At 38.2% G+C, this 20,317-nt stretch overlaps 1 protein-coding gene across 1 annotated transcript in view; it reads right to left on the minus strand.

The window, feature by feature from the left end:
• The window catches only part of LOC140172620 (uncharacterized), a 44,366-nt gene that overhangs the window by 10,878 nt on the left and 13,171 nt on the right, over positions 1-20,317 (minus strand). Inside the window, exons 8-18 of the mRNA XM_072195757.1 lie at positions 19,165-19,422; positions 18,482-18,736; positions 17,262-17,470; positions 17,049-17,085; positions 16,120-16,386; positions 15,303-15,353; positions 13,842-14,114; positions 10,457-10,495; positions 9,289-9,573; positions 2,823-2,975; positions 697-1,013 (exon numbers count right to left, since the gene is read on the minus strand). Of these exons, the coding sequence (XP_072051858.1) occupies positions 697-1,013; positions 2,823-2,975; positions 9,289-9,573; positions 10,457-10,495; positions 13,842-14,114; positions 15,303-15,353; positions 16,120-16,386; positions 17,049-17,085; positions 17,262-17,470; positions 18,482-18,736; positions 19,165-19,422 (2,144 nt within the window). The remainder of the gene's footprint in view (positions 1-696; positions 1,014-2,822; positions 2,976-9,288; positions 9,574-10,456; positions 10,496-13,841; positions 14,115-15,302; positions 15,354-16,119; positions 16,387-17,048; positions 17,086-17,261; positions 17,471-18,481; positions 18,737-19,164; positions 19,423-20,317) is intronic.

The raw sequence follows: 20,317 nt of genomic DNA on the forward strand, positions 1-20,317 counted from the left end.
TCAAAAAACCAAATTTATTTGATATCAAAAGAACATTTCTCGTATTCAGAATGCAATTTGGTGTGTCTGACGTGCTCACAGGTCCCACAAAAAATACTGTGCAAACATTGCTATCCGATTCCTTAAAGTAGCAAAATGTTTTTCTAGAATCCTCATTTTTAATGCTAGAATAAGGGTATGGTTCAATACATGTTGATATAACAAAAAAGTGATTCGGACATTGACTTTGCGAGGAACATATTACAGTGCCCCATAAGGTCACTATGTTGTAAATTTTTGCAAACAGACAGAAAATACAATTGGACAATCAAACGGCAAACAAAATATAATAATATTAAATTCTAGGTTTTGATGGTATAAAAAATTAGTAGGGAGGGGCTGAGGCTCTGAATCACAAAGTGCCCTTTTCATCCTACTCACCAATTCTATATCAGCCATGGAACTAACACTCTGGTTATACCTCATCCATCACATTACTCTCATAAAATTTCTCATGCACTCAAGTGATAAAATTAACAAAGTTACACAAAGCTCATATGGCATCCAGTGAGATGGTTTGTTTAAAGGAGGTTAGTACTGTGATAACTCAGAAATGGCACTCTACTGTTGGTACGGAAGGACCTGGCCACCCACCATACTATTCGGCCTTTAATTATTGTAAACATGAGAGTATGAAATCAAAAGAAAACTACTCACCAATTCTATACCAGCCATGGAACCAACTCTCTGGTTATACCCCATCCATCTCATCACTCCATAAAGTTTCTCATCACTTTTGGTAATCTCCACCATGGAGTTCACTTCAAGACTATAAGTATTGTCCGGCAGAGGGACCGATTCAAAGAGCATACTCGCATGTTCCTTCACTTTCTCTTGTGTCACCGGAGAGGGGCGAGAATCTTGCGCTGCGGCATCTTTATTGTCCAAAGCTTTAGAATTACTACCGTAATAGTCGTGCTTCACTTCAATTGGTACAATCCTCGATGTGTCCTTGTCAATTCTTGAGCTGTGAGCTGCATAAAACAAAAGAAAATACATCAGTTTGTAAGCAATCCTGCTTTAGTTTGAAGAATGTCTTACATAGTGAAAATTATAATCCATTATAATTTAATCTTTAGGCCAAAAAAAGTTGTTTGCTTGTCCTCGTCCAACTGACCGTCTCGGCAGTCCCGACCGTAGAACTTTTTTTTTTTTTAAATAAGTTTTTTTACAATTTTCTCAAAAATGTCATGAACTTTTTGATTGAAAAACTGAAGATTTAAAAGATATGTTGTAAAAAAAAACATTTCCTGCATGTTTCCCTTGTCCAGTCGTACCTGGCTGAGGGTTTCAATATTTCGTACTATCATTCTCAGCGTCTACACAAGTAAAACACTGTTGAACTTTAAAATGCAGTACCGGTATTTTAAGTCTGCCAGACACGTACATATCAAATAAAGTAGAGTTTACCTCAAATTTGTCTTTGGTTGAAATTCTGTGGTCAGTGAGTGTTTTACATAAATACAAACAAGTACTTCACATTATACTTTTGGTACATGAAAAAAAAAAACTTTCCGACCGACCAACCCAACTTCTGAAAGAGATCTATGGATAAGCAAACAATTTATTTTTTTGGCCTTATTTTAGCACTATAATAATCCCAAAATAGATAAAAACATCCAACCTTTGTAATTTTTGCTGCTTGGACTTCAGATTTTCCCACTGTATTTCCTACCATTGCATATAACAATTGCACTTTATATAATAGTCTCAGTTTTGAATATGATTGACAACTGATTTGTACATCTGTTTGGAGTACACACTGAGCTATTCCAGTTGAAATCCATACTCCCCCTATGGAAGACATAACCTAATAACCTTCCACACAGGGGGTGTAGATTTCAAATGGAGTCACCTATTCAGGTAACCCCATTTGAAATTCACCCATGTGGACGATTAAGGTCATGTCTTCCATAGGGGGAGTATGGATTTCAACCAGAACAGCCCATTTTATCTCCGGTATTTCCTGCTTGTTCAGATCCCCTTAAATGGAAGTATATTTATTTTAGTACAATTATGAATACATCTCTTAAATTTGTTATATTACTTCCTGAATATATGAATTAGGGAAGAGCTTCAGGATGTGATGAGATCATAAATTATGATGCAATAATGATCTGTCCACCTCCCCAGGGTAGGCAAATTGCAAAATGGCATGACAATGACTCCCCTCCCTCAGCATGCCAAAACACTTTACCACATCCTTTGCACATGCCAAAATTTTGTGAATCAAATCTGAATTAATGGTCTACATATATAATATAATACACATACATATCGAACACAATGTGTGCCAAAAATCTTTTTCCTCTCATTCCAACTTGCCAAAATCTTTCCCCCTTTGCCAAATATTGCTTGCCCTCTTTTGCCTCGCCACAAATTGCTTGCCAGACCTGGAAAAGGTGGAATCAGGAAGCTCATTCCAGTGAAATTTTGGGATTTGGAGGGAAATCTTGCTTCCCCATGTACAAAATACCTCAAAATTTTGCTACATTGGAGCAAATTTTGGCTTGTCTTCCCAGAATATAAATATTTTTCCAGTCCTGATGAACATTTTCTAAAATAGAAAGTTTGATCTGATATTAAATTTGAACTTATTACTTAAAAAGATTTAATGTCTAGAATAAATTCAGGTAACCTAACATTACAACATATGGCCAACTATATCAAAAATCAAAACACCCTATAGTGTAGAGTCATCCAGCCATGTATTCCCACATACACCACACACTATGTCAAGCCAAGCCAAATCTTTAGTTCACATGATTTTTAGTATAACATACCACAGTCAACTTCATCATTGCCTTTTGCTTTTATTTTCGGTGTTTTGTTTTTCCTTAACCAATTCATTCCAAAGAAAGCATCAAGCAAATCGCTCCCGAAATTTTCCACCAAAACTCCGCCACCACCAGCACCATAGACGCCAAAACTCATATTGTTTTAATTCACTATCAGTCACCCTGATCACAAGTTTCCGTGTTTTGTTCACCATTTAGCGGATATCATATGCTAGCCCTCCTACCACTAGCTACCAGTCATCCTGCATGAATGCACTTCCTGAATAGGGATTTTCCCAAGTCAACTAGATTGTTCCAGAACACTGTACTATACCATTCACAATGTGACCTTGTCTAAGCATGGATGATATAAATCAGAGTAATTTGTGCATTCTATGACCATTCATGCATGTCCTGTGACCATAGTGACACAGACCCACACAGTATACACATTCCACTTGTGACGTTGACACAATTTGAGTCACTTCTAACAATATATTGTCGATACCAAAAAATGATATGATCAATTGTTGACCAAATGTCCAACTTAGCATACAAGTATTTTTAATGATACTGTAATGCTAGCACCCGGGGCTAGCACACAGATTACACACAGTCCAGTCATCTATTCCAAGAGTGATACCACATAAATATTGCTGATACACGTTCCTCATACAGAACAATGATTATCATGTGACAAAATGATTAGTACACTGCTCTGATAAAATATGACATGGTTACAAGGCAAGTCCTGAGAGTCATGTGACCAATAATACTGATTATGTCATATCTGAGCTTTATATGGAAGCAATATCCTTATCTGTACAAATGGAATTCCCCTTTTGATCTGATATTTTTAATGCAAGAAATTTTCACAAATTAGACATATTCATATAGTGTGTACTTCCTTGTTCTAAAAGTGTGTGAATACTTAATAATAGTACCCGCCCACTAATTATGGACTATAGTTATGAACTTTCTGAGCTTAAATCTGTCCTAGTCCCCATTTTGAGTATACTTGTAACTACATGTTTTTAATTTCGCAAACATTTAATTTTTCCAGAAACAAAGGGACCTGGGATCTCAATGATTTTGACCTTTGATTTAATTTTACTGACTCTATTATCATGTGCTGAACTCCATTGTTTTGCACAGGATATTCCCATGAAAACCTGTCAAAACATTATTTTAAAGGCACTTTCATTGAGTTACTAAAGCAGAATATCTAAAAAAATCATTCAAAATTTGTGATTTTCAACGTTTTTGTACAATAAACAAGGTGAATTGAAGCTGCACTCACTGACGTCACTATTACGCTATGGTGATAATAATACAAGATATATTCTACTGAATGTTTCACTTTCATTGAGCGTGTTATAAAAAAAGATTGAATTATACTATAGCCCTAAATAGTATAACTGCCATTTCCCCAACATCAACATTGAACACTTATGTAATAACATTATGGTATTTAATATAATGTAATAACATGACTGTGTTTATCTTATTGAACCTGGGTTCCTTAGGCCATACCAACTTACGGGTGATTAGCCAACATAAACTTCTACTTAATTAAATCGATGACTTCAGGATCAAAGCAAACAAGTAATAACCACCATGCAAATCATGCCTGCATGAGTGTGCCACTTACAGCTTTTACTATGTATGATGCAGATTTATTATCCTAAATAAATACAATTTAAAGAAATTTGAAATATTTGCACAACTATTTAAGACTGTATGCATGTACAGCCCTCTTCTTATTAATCCTTTTTTCTTTCTTTTTTTGGTTTCTCTTTCCATGCAACATTTTTCTTTTCCCTTCTTTTCCTTCCTTTTCTTGTCTTTTTTTCTTTCCTTTTCCTTCTTTCCATCTATATTTTTCTTCCTTTTCTTGTCCTTTTTTCTCTTTCCTTTACCTTCTTTCCTTCTATTTTCCTTCCTCCCTTCTTTCCTTTTTATTTTTCATTCTACTTTTTTTTTTTTTTTTACTTCCTGTTCTGCAATGCCATTACATGTACAAGAATGTAACACAATTCACAGATAAAGTCTTTGAGAAAAGTTGAAAACGAGCACAGAATGGTAAATTTCCGGATTGCTTTGATTATTGGTATTGATCCAAATAATGCATAACTACCAGTTTATTGTTATCTATAACTGGACATGATAACATGTGTAAGTGCCATCAATACCTGAACAAAAACATCATTCCTCAAACAGCATGAAGTTTGTTCAATGACTGGAAAATTATTATGATTCAAATTTGACCACCTGATGATTTACAAATTATTTGTTTTGTGTGATGAGTGATTTGATATGCTAATCATAGCAGTCACTGAACTTGTGTACCTCACATGACAAATATTAACTAATTAAAGATATAGAGGTGATATAGTATAAATCAAAGGTCAATGAAATCATATCTGTAAGTATACATTCTGGTCATAGGTGAAACAAACTAACTTAATGACATCAGATTAGTCACAGCATACATACGACCTTAGAACTAAAAGGGGGTTATTAAGTCACAAAATCATGAAAAATTATTGAGTGTCGAGTCTCTGCTACAAGGGGTTATCTACACCTTCTGTGCAAATTTCATAGTGAAATAATGTTGTAGAGCATTGAAACTGCATAGACATAAACCACCTCCTTGCATTGTGACCACATAGACATAAAAAACGTTTTTCCCATTTATCTCAAAATGCACTCTATGTGACTTAACCCCCTTTTAGTTCAGAGGTCTTCAATTTGTCTGAAGCTATAGACGAATCCAATTTCACACATTCCTACACCTCAATGGCAGCCATAGCTGGGTCCCCCGGGTCTATCCCACCTAAAATGGGAAATGATGTGGCCTTGGCGGGGATATTAAACTGCATTCCATCACCTGTGTTACACGTAGACAAACGAATGATGACAGTTTACAACACAATACAAATTAACTTCGATTTTTAAGCGGATTTAATCCACCCAATTGGGCAGTAACAACACCAGTTTGGTGCAGACGGGACCCAGTAATGGCCGACATAATTCTGACCATCACTTGGCTCGTTGGATTTGTCTATATTATATAAATACCACATTGAGATTTGGGTATGTACATTGGATTGTTAATGGTCCCCTAGCTTTTCTGGATGATACATCATTACATACATAATGTCGTGTAACGTAGCAATTCATATCTGTATTCAAGCAGCGCCTCATATTTTCCTACACAATTTATGTACTTACCAAGCAATTTAAACTACAACCTTATGACTACAACTAAAACTATAAATCTACACAGGACTACACACAATGAAATAGCATAGACTAAAAAATACAAGTTACTAGCTGATTACCCATGTAACAAAAATGTGGGTATGGTCTATATGGTTCTAACCATGCACTGAACCTACCAAGTATAGACTTGATGCAAATGAATTTGAAAAAGGATTTCACCCTGGTACGACTACAGACCCAAGAGACTACAGACTACAGACCCAATGGTTAAAATCTATAATAAATTTCTTATAAAATCATGAAGGCACTGTGCATACATGCATCCCAGGTGATGTGATGACGCAATCACCCTAATTCATGTACGCAGTTTTGTTGGCTGGACCAGCGAAACACCTGTGACTACTGGTCGCCAAACGAGTGTTTGGCAAGCGAAGGGTTTTAAGTTTGGATTTCAACAGAAACAAACACTTTCTTTGTTCATCCTCTCTCTTGATACCTTCTTTAGCAGTCAAGTTAGCTCAATCGATAAGGCGTTCGACTATGGTGCGAGAGGTTGCGGGTTCGAACCCTGGACAAGGAACTTACTGCTAATTTGTCTCGTTGTAACCCGTACGAAACTCGGGGAGCTGATCCTGGTTGCGAAGGTTATTTGTGGAATGCCTAGGGTGTGCGCTCTTGAAGCAGCAAAGTCCCTGATTTGTTGTTTAATGGTTTATGGAATTATGTGGGCCGTAGTGGTCAGCGACAACCTGTAAAGTGTGCTGAGGCTTGTGGATCAACGTCTAGGCATTGTGCCTGTGCGTAGCGCACTATAATTTTGTTTTTCTTTATTTCTTTTCAATTGGCCAAAAAGTACAATGGGCATTAGAGTTAATAAAACCAAAGGACCTACTGCTGAGTGAGTATTGATCCCAGCCCATAAAACTTGTTGATCAATGTTTCTTTTTCAGTGTTTTTTCAGAATTCTCAAAAATATCACATATATTATTTACCAAATCACCTATTATTCACACCAAATTAAGTGCCCTGTGATTATTTTCATATCTAGATGAACAAATTCTGAAATTCTAGTTCCCATGCACTTTTTTTCATTTCACAAATGGCATTTGGAAATTCCTTTGGTTTATATCTATTGTCCTTTAATAGGCTTGAAGGTACTACACCCTGATAAATTTTAGATTAATTTTGCATTTTCTCGAAAATAACTACACACTGGTAACAAAAGTTATGTATATTATAGAGGCAAGGAATCCAATTAAAGACAAGTGGTTCATTATATATGTTAAGAAGTGAGGTACATTCTAACAGTACCTCTTTTCTTATCATAAATAACATACCGCTTGTCTTGAGTCACTGAAATTCCAGTGTAGTAACTGGATTCCTTGCCCCTATAATATACATAACTTTTGTTACCAGCGTATTATTATTTTTTGAGAAAAATGCAAAAATAGTCACAAATTTATCAAGGGGGGTAATACCCCCTTAACCCTAACAAAATACTTCTTTCTTTCTTTTCTCTCTTTATTCCTTCCTTCTTTCCCTTCCCGTCGCCAAAAAGCCCTTAGGCGGTTAGGGTTAGGTTACCACTATCGAAACTCAGTATAGGCTTCCTTAACCCTAACAGGACGGTATACTACAAAATACTACTTGATATATGCGCTGTTCATGCATGCATCACACATGGTGTGATGACGAATCGCCAAGTGATATATAGGCACGGTTTCGCTGGCCAGCGAAGCCCAAGACCCGTGGCAAAGTGTTGCTGACCCAGTGCTTGGCATGCGAGGGGTCTCGGGTTCGAATCCCACCCAGAGCAAACAACTTCTTTCTTTCTTTTCTCTCTTTATTCCTTCCTTCTTTCCCTTCCCGTCGCCAAAAAGCCCTTAGGCGGTTAGGGTTAGGTTACCACTATCGAAACTCAGTATAGGCTTCCTTAACCCTAACAGGACGGTATACTACAAAATACTACTTGATATATGCGCTGTTCATGCATGCATCACACATGGTGTGATGCCTTAATCGCCAAGTGATATATAGGCACGGTTTCAGCTGGCCAGCGAAGCCCAAGACCCGTGGCAAAGTGTTGCTGACCCAGTGCTTGGCATGCGAGGGGTCTCGGGTTCGAATCCCACCCAGAGCAAACAACTTCTTTCTTTCTTTTCTCTCTTTATTCCTTCCTTCTTTCCCTTCCCGTCGCCAAAAAGCCCTTAGGCGGTTAGGGTTAGGTTACCACTATCGAAACTCAGTATAGGCTTCCTTAACCCTAACAGGACGGTATACTACAAAATACTACTTGATATATGCGCTGTTCATGCATGCATCACACATGGTGTGATGACGCAATCGCTCAAGTGATATATAGGCACGGTTTCGCTGGCCAGCTAAGCCCAAGACCCGTGGCAAAGTGTTGCCGACCGCGTGCTTGGCATGCGATGGGCCTCGGGTCCGAATCCCACCCAGAGCAAACAACTTCTTTCTTTCTTTTCTCTCTTTATTCCTTCCTTCTTTCCCTTCCCGTCTCCAAAAAGCCCTTAGGCGGTTAGGGTTAGGTTACCACTATCGAAACTCAGTATAGGCTTCCTTAACCCTAACAGGACGGTATACTACAAAATACTACTTGATATATGCGCTGTTCATGCATGCATCACACATGGTGTGATGACGCAATCGCCAAGTGATATATAGGCACGGTTTCGCTGGCCAGCGAAGCCCAAGACCCGTGGCAAAGTGTTGCTGACCCAGTGCTTGGCATGCGAGGGGTCTCGGGTTCGAATCCCACCCAGAGCAAACAACTTCTTTCTTTCTTTTCTCTCTTTATTCCTTCCTTCTTTCCCTTCCCGTCGCCAAAAAGCCCTTAGGCGGTTAGGGTTAGGTTACCACTATCGAAACTCAGTATAGGCTTCCTTAACCCTAACAGGACGGTATACTACAAAATACTACTTGATATATGCGCTGTTCATGCATGCATCACACATGGTGTGATGACGCAATCGCCCGAAGTGATATATAGGCACGGTTTCGCTGGCCAGCGAAGCCCAAGACCCGTGGCAAAGTGTTGCTGACCCAGTGCTTGGCATGCGAGGGGTCTCGGGTTCGAATCCCACCCAGAGCAAACAACTTCTTTCTTTCTTTTCTCTCTTTATTCCTTCCTTCTTTCCCTTCCCGTCGCCAAAAAGCCTTTAGGCGGTTAGGGTTAGAGTCACAAAACTAAATTAGGGTACTTTAATTCTTTTTATATAAAACTTACCCTCTACACTCAATGACGTGATCATTTTGACCAAGTCCGTTCTGCCCATCGCCTGCAACACCTGTAGAAGCTCGCTCACTTTACGCTTGTTCCCTTCTCCACGCCGTACCCACGTGTCAAGAGCGTAGTAACATCTTCTTTCTGGTTTCTGGTAGTTCACTTTAATCATATCAATGTCTTTGGTCTCCAGGTTCAAGGCATTCACCAGTGGATTAAATTCCACATGTTTGGCCACGTCGAGCATCATTTGATATGTAACAGTCGTAATTTCACTTATGTTTGTAGCTGAAAAATTAAAAGTGAATTATTCGCCAGTAATTAGCACTATTTACTACTCCAATGTAATTTCATCTTTTAACAGAGGTTTATGCAAGAGTGTCAGGGTTCCCGCACCTTGAGGCCTTTAAAATTTAAGGACTTTTTAAGGACTTTCAAGGTCCAAAAGCATGATTTTCAAGGACTTACCACAATACAAAAATCATGATGCGGTTCTCCATGTGGCATATATTAACGGAAGTAACAGCTCCTCTCCACTCCCCAAATTATACTTTAGGTAAAACTCCCATTTTCAAGGACTTTCAAGGACCTTGTACAAATTTCCAGGACTTTCAAAGCCTTGAAAAGGTGTTTTCAAATTCAAAGACTTTCAAGGACCGCAGGAACCCTGTATTCCTGTAAAGCAACTTATCTTGAACACCAACTTAATTATCTGATTCAAGATATAAAATAACTACAAATATATCTGCAGAACTATTGACTTGTTTTTACTGTACATCTTTCCCTTCCACAACCACCAAGTGCTTGCTTTGGCAATCACATTACAAAATCTTACATTTTGTTTCAACTATTAACCCTAACACCCAACCCTGCTTTTTGCTATCGGAAGTTAAAGAAGAAACGAAAAAGGAGAGAAAATGAAGAAAGAAGTCATTTGGCACCCCCAGGATTTGAACCTTAGACCCCTCGCATGCCAAGCACACAATGACGGACTGGTAGCTACACGGGTGCTTGCTCAGGGAAATGTGGGTTTTTTTGTTCTCTTTATGATGAAATATCATCATCCAATTCCAGCATTGTCAAAAAAAAGAAGAAAATAATAATAATAAATACGAGAAACTTCCACAAGAAACTTGCATCCCTGATAACATGATAAGAAACAATCAATTACCTTGTGTGTCTGAAGCCATCATTGGGGAATCAGTAGTCTCTGAAAGGAGAAGAGAAATAGATAGAGATATAAAAAATCCTACTTTTGTTTTGTTATTGTACTTCTTAGTGTAAAGTTGTTAGGGATATGAATGAAATACCAATACACAGGAAGGTCTCAGGAATATGCACTCATTTCTGGGCTGTGAATTCTTTCCCTAGGGAAGATAAAATATTTGTAATGTTCTCAATTAAAATATTTTGGGCACATTTGCCTGTGAAACATAGCTAAACCAAAATATCTGAAATGCACCCCAAAACCATGGCTTACACCCATATCAACCATCAAACAGGTAGAAAGCCTTGAATTCTTAGTTCAAAGCATGGGTAAATCCTGGGCGATTACATCTAATCTACTGGGCTATTCCAGTTGAAATTCACATACCCCCTATAGAAGACATGACCTTAATCTCCCACACAAGGGGTGTACATTTCAAATGGAGTCACCCATTCAGGTAACCCCATTTGAAATTCACACTCCCTGTGTGGAAGATTAAGGTCATGTCATCCATATGGATGTATGGATTTCAACTGGAATAGTCCATTGTTTACACATAGGCAAGTCCTGGGTGAATGCCAAGTGGGTGGATTCTTCTATGCTGCCTTGTGTCAGAAATGTCAGTAAGCGCCCTTCTAATAATAGAAATATTTTGTAAATATTATAGTCCGTATAAATGGTTAAAACTAAGGAAAATAGTCATAAATGTACGTAAACACAGTGCATATACATTGTAGTCTGTCACATGTTTATTGTAGGGGTGTGAGAGGCCACAAACCAAAAGTGAGGAAAATGACTAAAAACGCTGAAAAACAGCATAAAATCAGGGTAAAAGTGCCAAATATGGGCCGATAATAAAAGAAAAGGCGTAAATTTTGGTAACAAAAAATGAGGAAATCATCTGAAAAGAGGAACTCTCACACCACTGTGATATTGAAAACTGTGGCATTGCAACAAAACCGAATTTAGCGAGAAGTAATTGTTACAGAACCAAATAAGACAACCCACAATATAAGTGCACCATTTTCTTTTAGGATTACTACATTTCTTAGCAAGGTCCCTATGCACTTATATTTCCTGACATGATTCAATTAGCCAATCAGGATTCACTTCGATATTTTACACAGTACAGAGAAAACATCAGCAAAAAAAAAAGTGTGAAAGAACTGTGATAAATAGTGACATCACTTCAAAGAACATAATGTTTATGATGTGGCTATATAAAGTGGACATAAGTGAGTGAAAATCAAACACAAATATAGAAGCGCCTTCCAGACACCAAGAAGCAAAGAAAGATAGGCTTTTAATGGTGAAGTTGGTAGGAGTTAGTTCGAGATACTCTAGCTAAAATACAGGTTTACATTTACTATCTTACATTATCTTGCTGTATTTCAGCTAGAGCTCCAAACGACAAGCTTCCGGGTTTTTTTTGGAGAACAATACTGTTACGTAAGATGAAGAAGAAACCCACCTCGGAGCCCGCCCTACTCATTATTTCATTGTACTTATTGCAATTTGCCTCCACACATTACGTAATCAACACAAAGCTTTTGTGAGGATTAGTGAGTGGATAAGAAATTGACAGTGGAGGATACAAAGGACACGCCGATTGTTAGTTGTCAATCATGAATTGCCGCAATGTATTAATATTTTACTGCATGGCATTCCGCAAACACCAAGACAAATTATGCCGTATTTTTCCAAAGATCATCTCATATGAAGTAAGCTGAATGCGATCTGTACTTTTGTAACATTCCGATCGCTTTTGATCCCCTATTATCGGCGAATTTACTTGAAAACACGTGAGTTCATGTTGTGTAAACATAATTAGCATAGACACAAATGAAATTACGATGCAATACAATGCAATTTGAATGCGCAGCAGATCTATAGAAATAACATTGCCCGGTTTTATGCAGAATTAGACCCTGTCTGGTAGGAGTGCTGGTCTGGAGACTTGGCAGTCAAGTAGAACTTGATTGCGAGTGTATAAACTTGAGTATGATTAAAACTTTTTGCTTTTATGTTGGTGTCTGATATGTATCAAATAGGAATATAACAGGTGTCCAGAGCATTCCAAGGGTCAAAGTTTACACACTACACAGGGGTCAAATTCAAGTCTGTTCCGATTTGGTTAAAACCAATCCCAAAATATTCCTCTGGTAATAAGGATTCAGAAAATATATACTTTGATCTATCTTCAGCTTATCTGTCTGGAGTTTTTAGCAAAAAGGTTAAAGGTCAACATTCGGGCTCCACACGGGTCAAAACAGAAAATATCCTCAGATTTTAATGAAAATTATCACAAATTGTTTGCCTTGTATATATACCAATCCACAAAAAGAATATATGTGACACGATCAAGGGAAATGAGTCGGATGTCGCTAATATTGATTTTGAGATATTGGCAAAGAAAGTGTTAAAATTCTTTTGTTTTATATTGTTTACAGCGATTTATAAATTGACATAACTTCACAAAGAAAAGTCGTATCAACATGGGGTTTTCAGTTTCTGAAAGCTCTAAATGTCCTCTTTAGAAACATGTGTAAAACTCATTTTCGACCGGGCCGACATGTGACTCATTCCCCTTGATCATGTCACATATGTAGTTTACACTACAGTTTTTGTCAGAGAAGAATGGCACTTGTTTACATTTTGAGAGCTTGCAGAGCATAAACACGGAAGTGGGGTTCTGATTGGCTGCCTCAATCGTCTGACAATCATAGCAAGAGACCGATAATCTGATTGGCCATTAAATCATTGGTCAACGCAGATCGGTGCCCTTCAAGTGCACACAAATTTAAGCTGTGTATGTTGCTCATTAACACTAAGGGCGCTCGAATCAATCTGAGAAGGGACAGCTGTTCTTCTCTGAAACCCAGTGTATATGTAGGACATTTTGTTACCAAGGTAAGACAACAAAACAGGTGAATCCCCATGCAGTCTATTGATTGTGACCTATTTTGCTTTGTGCCCTCCATAACAAAATGTCCTACATAGTGCAAACTATTCATTTTTGGACAATGTTTCTTTGTCTGTTTTGACCCATATAGAGCTCAAATGTTAACCTTTTTCTGAATCCTTATTTTGAATTGTGACCCTGTGTAAACTTTGACCCTGGATATCTAAAATATTGACAAAATTTAGTCAAAAATCCACTTAAAATCTACCAATAGCTGAAATTAAGATAAGCAAAACCATTCCATGTGACACAATATTTCTGAACTAAATTAAAATACTTAATTAAAAAAAATAATTAACTACAAACATTGGGAAATGCAAGATGGAGACATATAGGAATAGGATAGCGAGGTGTTGCATTAAGCTTCCACAAATCAATTCAACGAACCTCTTCGGTTATTCCAAAGTTTTGCAATGAGATCCCTATGGCCACATCTTTCCATAGCTCTCTCAAGATCTTTTTGACCACTGTAGCCTGGCAAAAGCTTTGTTTCTTTCCAAGTTTGAAGCATGCAGTAACACTGATCAGCACTACTAGGTGCTTTGCCTTCAATGTCTATGATTTCATTCTGCTTAAATCCCAGGTCATTTGCCATGCGTTTCCAACGATGTTCAATTTTGCCTGCTATTTCTAGTAGGTCCTCTTCTTTTACTGGTGATTCTGTTTTGTAACATAAAATATTTGACTAATCATAAATGGGGCTGCATAAGGTTGCTGGACATGAAAAACCTCCTGTGTGCATATGACCTTTAAATCAAAATCTCTTCAGTAAAAGTGCGACCAGTTCTAAAACCAGTCTGTTATGTCATAGTCCCAATACCCAATACTATGCGATTAAGAATGATCGGTGCTTAAACTTGTGTTGCAACATGAATCTTCCACAGAGGGAGAATGAGTTTCAAAACAAGTTGGTTTAATGTGCTAATTCCATTTGAAATTCATACTCCCCATGTAGAATGTATTTCCAAAATCTTCCACAGGAGTGGTGTGGATTTTATGGAATGGCCCATTACAGCCCAACAAGAACCAAGTTCACTCTGATTCATATTAATTTAAAGCAAGCCCAGAATGCAAGACATTGATTTCAAACAAGAGTCTTTGCTTAAGCCATGAATCACTTCAGAATGTCTACTATGCATTACGCTTAACATTCTAAAGTGGAGTGTTTTGATATTAAAGCCAATTTTGCACAAAGCCTGATTGTTGTATTCCAGTTAAAATCCTTACACCCCTATAGAAGACATGACCTTAGTCTTCCACACAAGGAGTGTACATTTCAAATGATGGTACCTGAATAGTGACTCCATTTGAAAAATACACCCACTGTGTGGGAGATTAAGGTCCTGTCTTCAATATGTAGTGTATGGATTTCAACCGGAACAGCCAATTATGAAACTAGGCCATGTTTCACATCTATAGGTTTCAATGGTCAAATGCACATAGGTTTTCCGGCCCAGCCACAATAAGCAAACAAAAACAAATGATGCTGAAGGGGAGGCATCCAGCCTCTGGTAATTTGTGGTATTTACTGGTGTTAGGGTTAATTAAATTAGGGATGGGGAAAAAAAGAAGTTGTGGGCAGAAGAGGCAAAAAGGGGGAACAAGGAGAAAAACACTGCGAGGGTGATCCGGTATCGAACCTGGGACTCAATTGTGACAAAATGCCAATCTCCTGCACCACGCCATGACTGGTCTGCTGCCAAGTCCAATATTTTGGTGGCTAGAGATAGGTTCTGACGACACGTAATTTCTGGTACTTACTGCTGTCCCTGACTAGTGTTAGATTTGCTTCAACTACATAGACTAACTTTGTATTTTCTTTCAATAAAAATATAAAACATGACTTACCACTGGATACCGAATATGAAGAAGTTGGTTTGCTGAAGTCGTTGTCCATACCTGGTAACAAATAGGAAGATCAAATATGATATTTGATTTTGATATTTATGTTGGAAAAGAACATCTCTTATCATTTCATTCAATTGTCTTAAAGGGATATTCACAGATGAGTTTTAAAGGGAGTCTCTGGCAATTAAACATTATGCCTTATAATGTTGGAACAATAATTATCAAGCACAAATCACATGCTTTTATTTAAAACAAACTCATAATGATCATGAAAACGAATAAAAACAGTCCGCTCTCAGCAGGCGATATTCAAAATTCCTGTGCCGAAATGGTCTAAATGCAATGATGTAATGGCCATTTGTGCTCAATTGTCGTCAGCCTTCATTATATTACTTGGACGTCATTGCACTCGACAATTTTGGCACCCGGGAATTTTGAATATCGCCTGTTGTGAGACGGATGTTTTTATTCATTTTTATGGTCAATATGAATTTGTTTTTGGCATGTCAAAACCATGTTGTTGCAACTTCCATTGGTTATTTCATGTTTAATTGATTGTCCAAGATCATGAAATCAAAAATATTTAGCCTAAAAATTTCAGTTGAATATGCCCTAAAATCTGTTAATGTGCTTTTACGTCAGCTGATTTTCATGGTACATTTCTCATAAAAAAATCTGCATGTTTCATAATAGTCAAGCCTGTACACAACTCAATTTATCATAAACTGGTCCATGATGCATGACTTTTTTGTATGATGTTACTTTAAATTTAATAAAATCAAATACACTGCAAAACAATCTCATTTTATACACATACCTGCTCGTGGTCCTAAAATGCTAACAACCAAGTCATGCCTTCCACAGCTTTCTAGAGCTTGGATCAAGTCCTTCTTGCCATCATCTCCAGCTGGACGACTTTCTTGCCAGAGCAGTAGCAACTGATGACATTTATCCTCTGGTTTGAAGGAAGTCTCCGATATTTTGAAGATATCGTTCCGATCTATGTTAAGGTCTCCAGCAAAAATTTGCCACCTTGAGCTCAGTTCCTTTGCTATTGTCATCAATTGGTCTGTGGTTATTGCATCTGAAAATCAAGTTTATTTGTTCAACTGGGTTAATTTAATTTGTTGTACATTAGAAGCTTTCATTTATTTGTAAATATGATTACAAGCGGTAGTCTTTCAATGCTTGTCTTGTCTGTACTTAGATTGGGAATATCCAAACAGCAGTGGGATGCATTTGGTACAGTCGAGGTGAACACCCTACTCTTTTTGAAACTTACTGTAATATACAGGTATAATAGGTATGGCTCGCTATACACTGCACCAATGGCTTAAAATCTCTGAAGGACACAGTAGTCTCTTGTTTCACTTAACCAATTCTCACTGAACCATGGAGAGAGAAAAGTCTGAATTCAATCTACATATATTGCCAAGAATTAGATAAGCAGGACCGGGACTCCATATACCACCACGTACAATCGCGCCGTCAGCTATAGGGTCTCTGCAGACGATGGGCAGAGATGAACGAAAACAATTAAATGCGCCTCATCTGAAGTGTCTTGGTACTCACATGCAAGTCGCATCAAGTGCGTTTCTCAAATGCGCCCATCATCCATATTGTGCTTGCATGATAACGTAATGCCTCAAGCTCATTCCGAGGGAAACCAAATACACCCAATTTCTGATCCTTGCCTGTATCAAGATGGTGGTTGAATCCCGGTTCAATATCACAGCAAGTTACTACCATTGGGATTTGAACCGAGGACCTTGTGACACCATTTCTATTTCACATCAAACATAGTTTTGTGAATCACACTATATGAGACACAGATTGTGGATCTCTGACATAAATTATACCACATACCTTTGGATGGAGAAGGAACAGTGGCAATGTCCTGGCCTCCAACCAACTGTACCACTAAATCAGCGATATCTTGCAGTCCACATTGCTTCAGACCACTGGCAAGATATTGGACTCTGTCCAAATCCTATAATGTTGCCTGTACCTCCACTGGCAAAGCATTTTGTAGATTCTCTGAGCTTCTAGCTTATTCCCATCTTTGATGGCCTCGATGTCAGCTTTTTGAAATCCTAGGTTTTTGGCCAATTCCTCCCATTCATCTGCGATCAACGAAGCTATTTTGTCAAGAACGTTATCGTGTATACCTAATACAGAAAGAGAAATGTTTATACATGGTTAACCATCTCCACAAGGGTGTCGACTGCAGACGACAAAATCCAAACTTTCTTTAAGGATTCAAAAATGTCAAAAAAGTACATTTTCATGAACATTGGAATTAAAGATTGCATTAAAATGAGTACAAAGAAGCCCGGTATTGGTTCAGTGGTTCTGGAGATAGCTTTTGACATCTCGAGAACAGAGAACATATCTAAAAACTTTTATGTCAAAGCCTATGGCCAGCACCAGGCCCGTACACAGGAGGGTGCAACGCCACCCCCAACCAAATTTGGAAAAGTATACAAAAAGTCTGAAAATTTCAGAAATCGTTTTTTTACGCATTTTGGGGCAAAAAAGGTCCAAATTTTGGGAAGAAAGTCCACTTTTCACAAAATCGCCCAATCCCCTTGGAAAAAAAGTCCACTTTTTCAAAATCAGCACCCCCAAATGAAATCCTGCTTACGGGCCTGGCCAGCACGTACAGCATTAATAGCCATGCATGAGGTTCAAGTTCATATCAGTCACAGAAATTCTAGTTTTCTTCCAACTGACATGATTCAATCATGCTGATGCATGTTTTATTTTTCCACGCCTAACAACAGACTATTCCAGTTGAAATTATACACCCCTATGGAAGACATTATCTTAATCTCCCACACAAGGGGTGTATATTTAAAATGGAGTCGCCCATTTAGGTAACCCCGTTTGAAATTCACACTCAAATCCTGTGTGCGATTAAGGTGATGTCTTCCATATTTCCATAAGAAGTGTATGGATTTCAACTTGAATAACCCATTACACCAGCCAAACATGTCATTATCATTTCACCACCTTTTATCCATCCAAATATTTGTTATACAGAAAAACAACATAAATGTCACTTTATACAAAAGGACATAAATTTGAATCTTTCGGCCGAATGTTATAAATAAATAAAAATAAATAAATCGTATGCACTGAAATTTTGATTCAATAAATTTTAACTCTTAGCAACCCACCTTGAACTAGCCAATCAGCTATTTTTCTGTGTTCCGTTTCTCGTAGCACTTTGGCAAGTTCTCCAAGGAGATCGCAAGAAGCATGTTGTCTTTTCCTCCACTTCACCAGTACCTGGTGAGCTCGTTTGGCATCATCGGTGTAACCGTTCGCTAGTTTGCTCAGTTCTGCATTTGGAAGGTGCAACAAGGTCCCGATACGTCGCCAGTCCTTTTGCAGCTTGAAAGCAAGGTCATTCAGTAGATCTTCATCCAACCCTGTAAAATAAATAGAGCAACATTTACATATTATTATTTAGTATAAAATGTATTATCAAACGTTATCGCATTTGCATTTCTGTCAAATGCACTTCAGTCTTACTCATTCATTCACTGACTTACTCATTCACTCACTCTCACTCATACTTGCTCAATCACTCAATTTAACTCATACATGCATGCTCACTTACTTTCAAACACACCCCTACTTTTGTGTGACAACCGGCGACACACAGCAAAACACAGTTTACATCTTTTACTGAGAAACTGGGGACTTGGTCATAGACTTGGACTAAGTAGCTCCAACAGGGAGTTTGTTAAAAACCAGGGACGTCCCCAATTTGTCCGACGTCAACTCTGTGTAAAAGTCCCCGATTGCCAGTGATTACGAACGCACCCACTCATTCAAAATCAAAAGAGACATTTACCTCTGCAAATTTCCCATGCTAACTGCGACAGTCCACAATGTTCAAGGGCAGTGCTTATGGCAAGGATTTTATCCGATGTAAATGGTTGAGTGTTTCTCCACGAACCCAGCATAGTGTAAACACGAAGCTTGACTACATCACAAGAGTTTTCCAGTGCTATAAGGTGCTCATTTGAAAAACCAAGGGCTTCGCCAAATGGGAACCATTTTGTCGCATCGACCATTCTTGATATCCTTTCCATCATGTCCGTATCCAAACCTGCAAAGCAAAAAAGAAACAGATTCAAAATAAATTGATGTTGCATTAAGATGTATGTTACAAAATAGCTCTGATTAATAATCATTTGTCAAAATTACCTAACATTTTCTTTGATGAATGAATACCAAATTACCAGGCCTAAAAAATTAGGAGGAAAAAAGCCAGACTTATATACATGAGATCATTGCGATTTAAAAAAAGCTGCAAACCACTTTGATCCAAGACTCAACTTATTTTAACTATTCAGCATTATCCAGGGATGCAGCATTATACAGATGCAGTACCTCAATTAGCCTACAGAAAGAATAACCATCGCAGCCAGGATCAGCACCACAAGTTTTGTATGGGGACAAATAGCAATACATTCCAAGGGAATTTCAAGCTGGCTTAATTTTTCCACAAAAACAACCCCCAGAATTCGGACACTGCAGGGGCTTGTACTGTTTTGCATCAGATTCAGTGCCTTATCGCTTGAAGCTAACTGGACTTGACTCTGCACAGAATAATATAATGCTGGTTTCATACTTTCTGCCGCTTGCCGCTGAGCGGCGTGACGCTTCATCATGCCGCTTGCACTTGTCTGCAAGCGGAGCGGCACACCACCGAGAGGCAGTGGCATGACTCTGAAAGCCACTCTTGTCTCTCAGCACCGCTCCAAAATTGTATTTTGTTCTCATACGTCAGCGCGGTACCGCTCTGAGTTGATTTAAATTGAACTCCCAGTGGTGCTGCCGCCGCGGCTGGTGCGACTGCATAGTGAAGTAAAATCATCTTCTGAGCGGCAAAGCAGCAAGCGGCAGGAAAAGTATGAAACCAGCAATTTGAAATAAATGCTGCATTTGGAGACTCATCTGCCTTTGTAATAAACTGAGCTCAAAAAAAAACTTATAATTTT

Source organism: Amphiura filiformis, chromosome 16 (genome assembly GCF_039555335.1).
Source record: "Amphiura filiformis chromosome 16, Afil_fr2py, whole genome shotgun sequence".
Lineage (NCBI taxonomy): Eukaryota > Metazoa > Echinodermata > Ophiuroidea > Amphilepidida > Amphiuridae > Amphiura > Amphiura filiformis.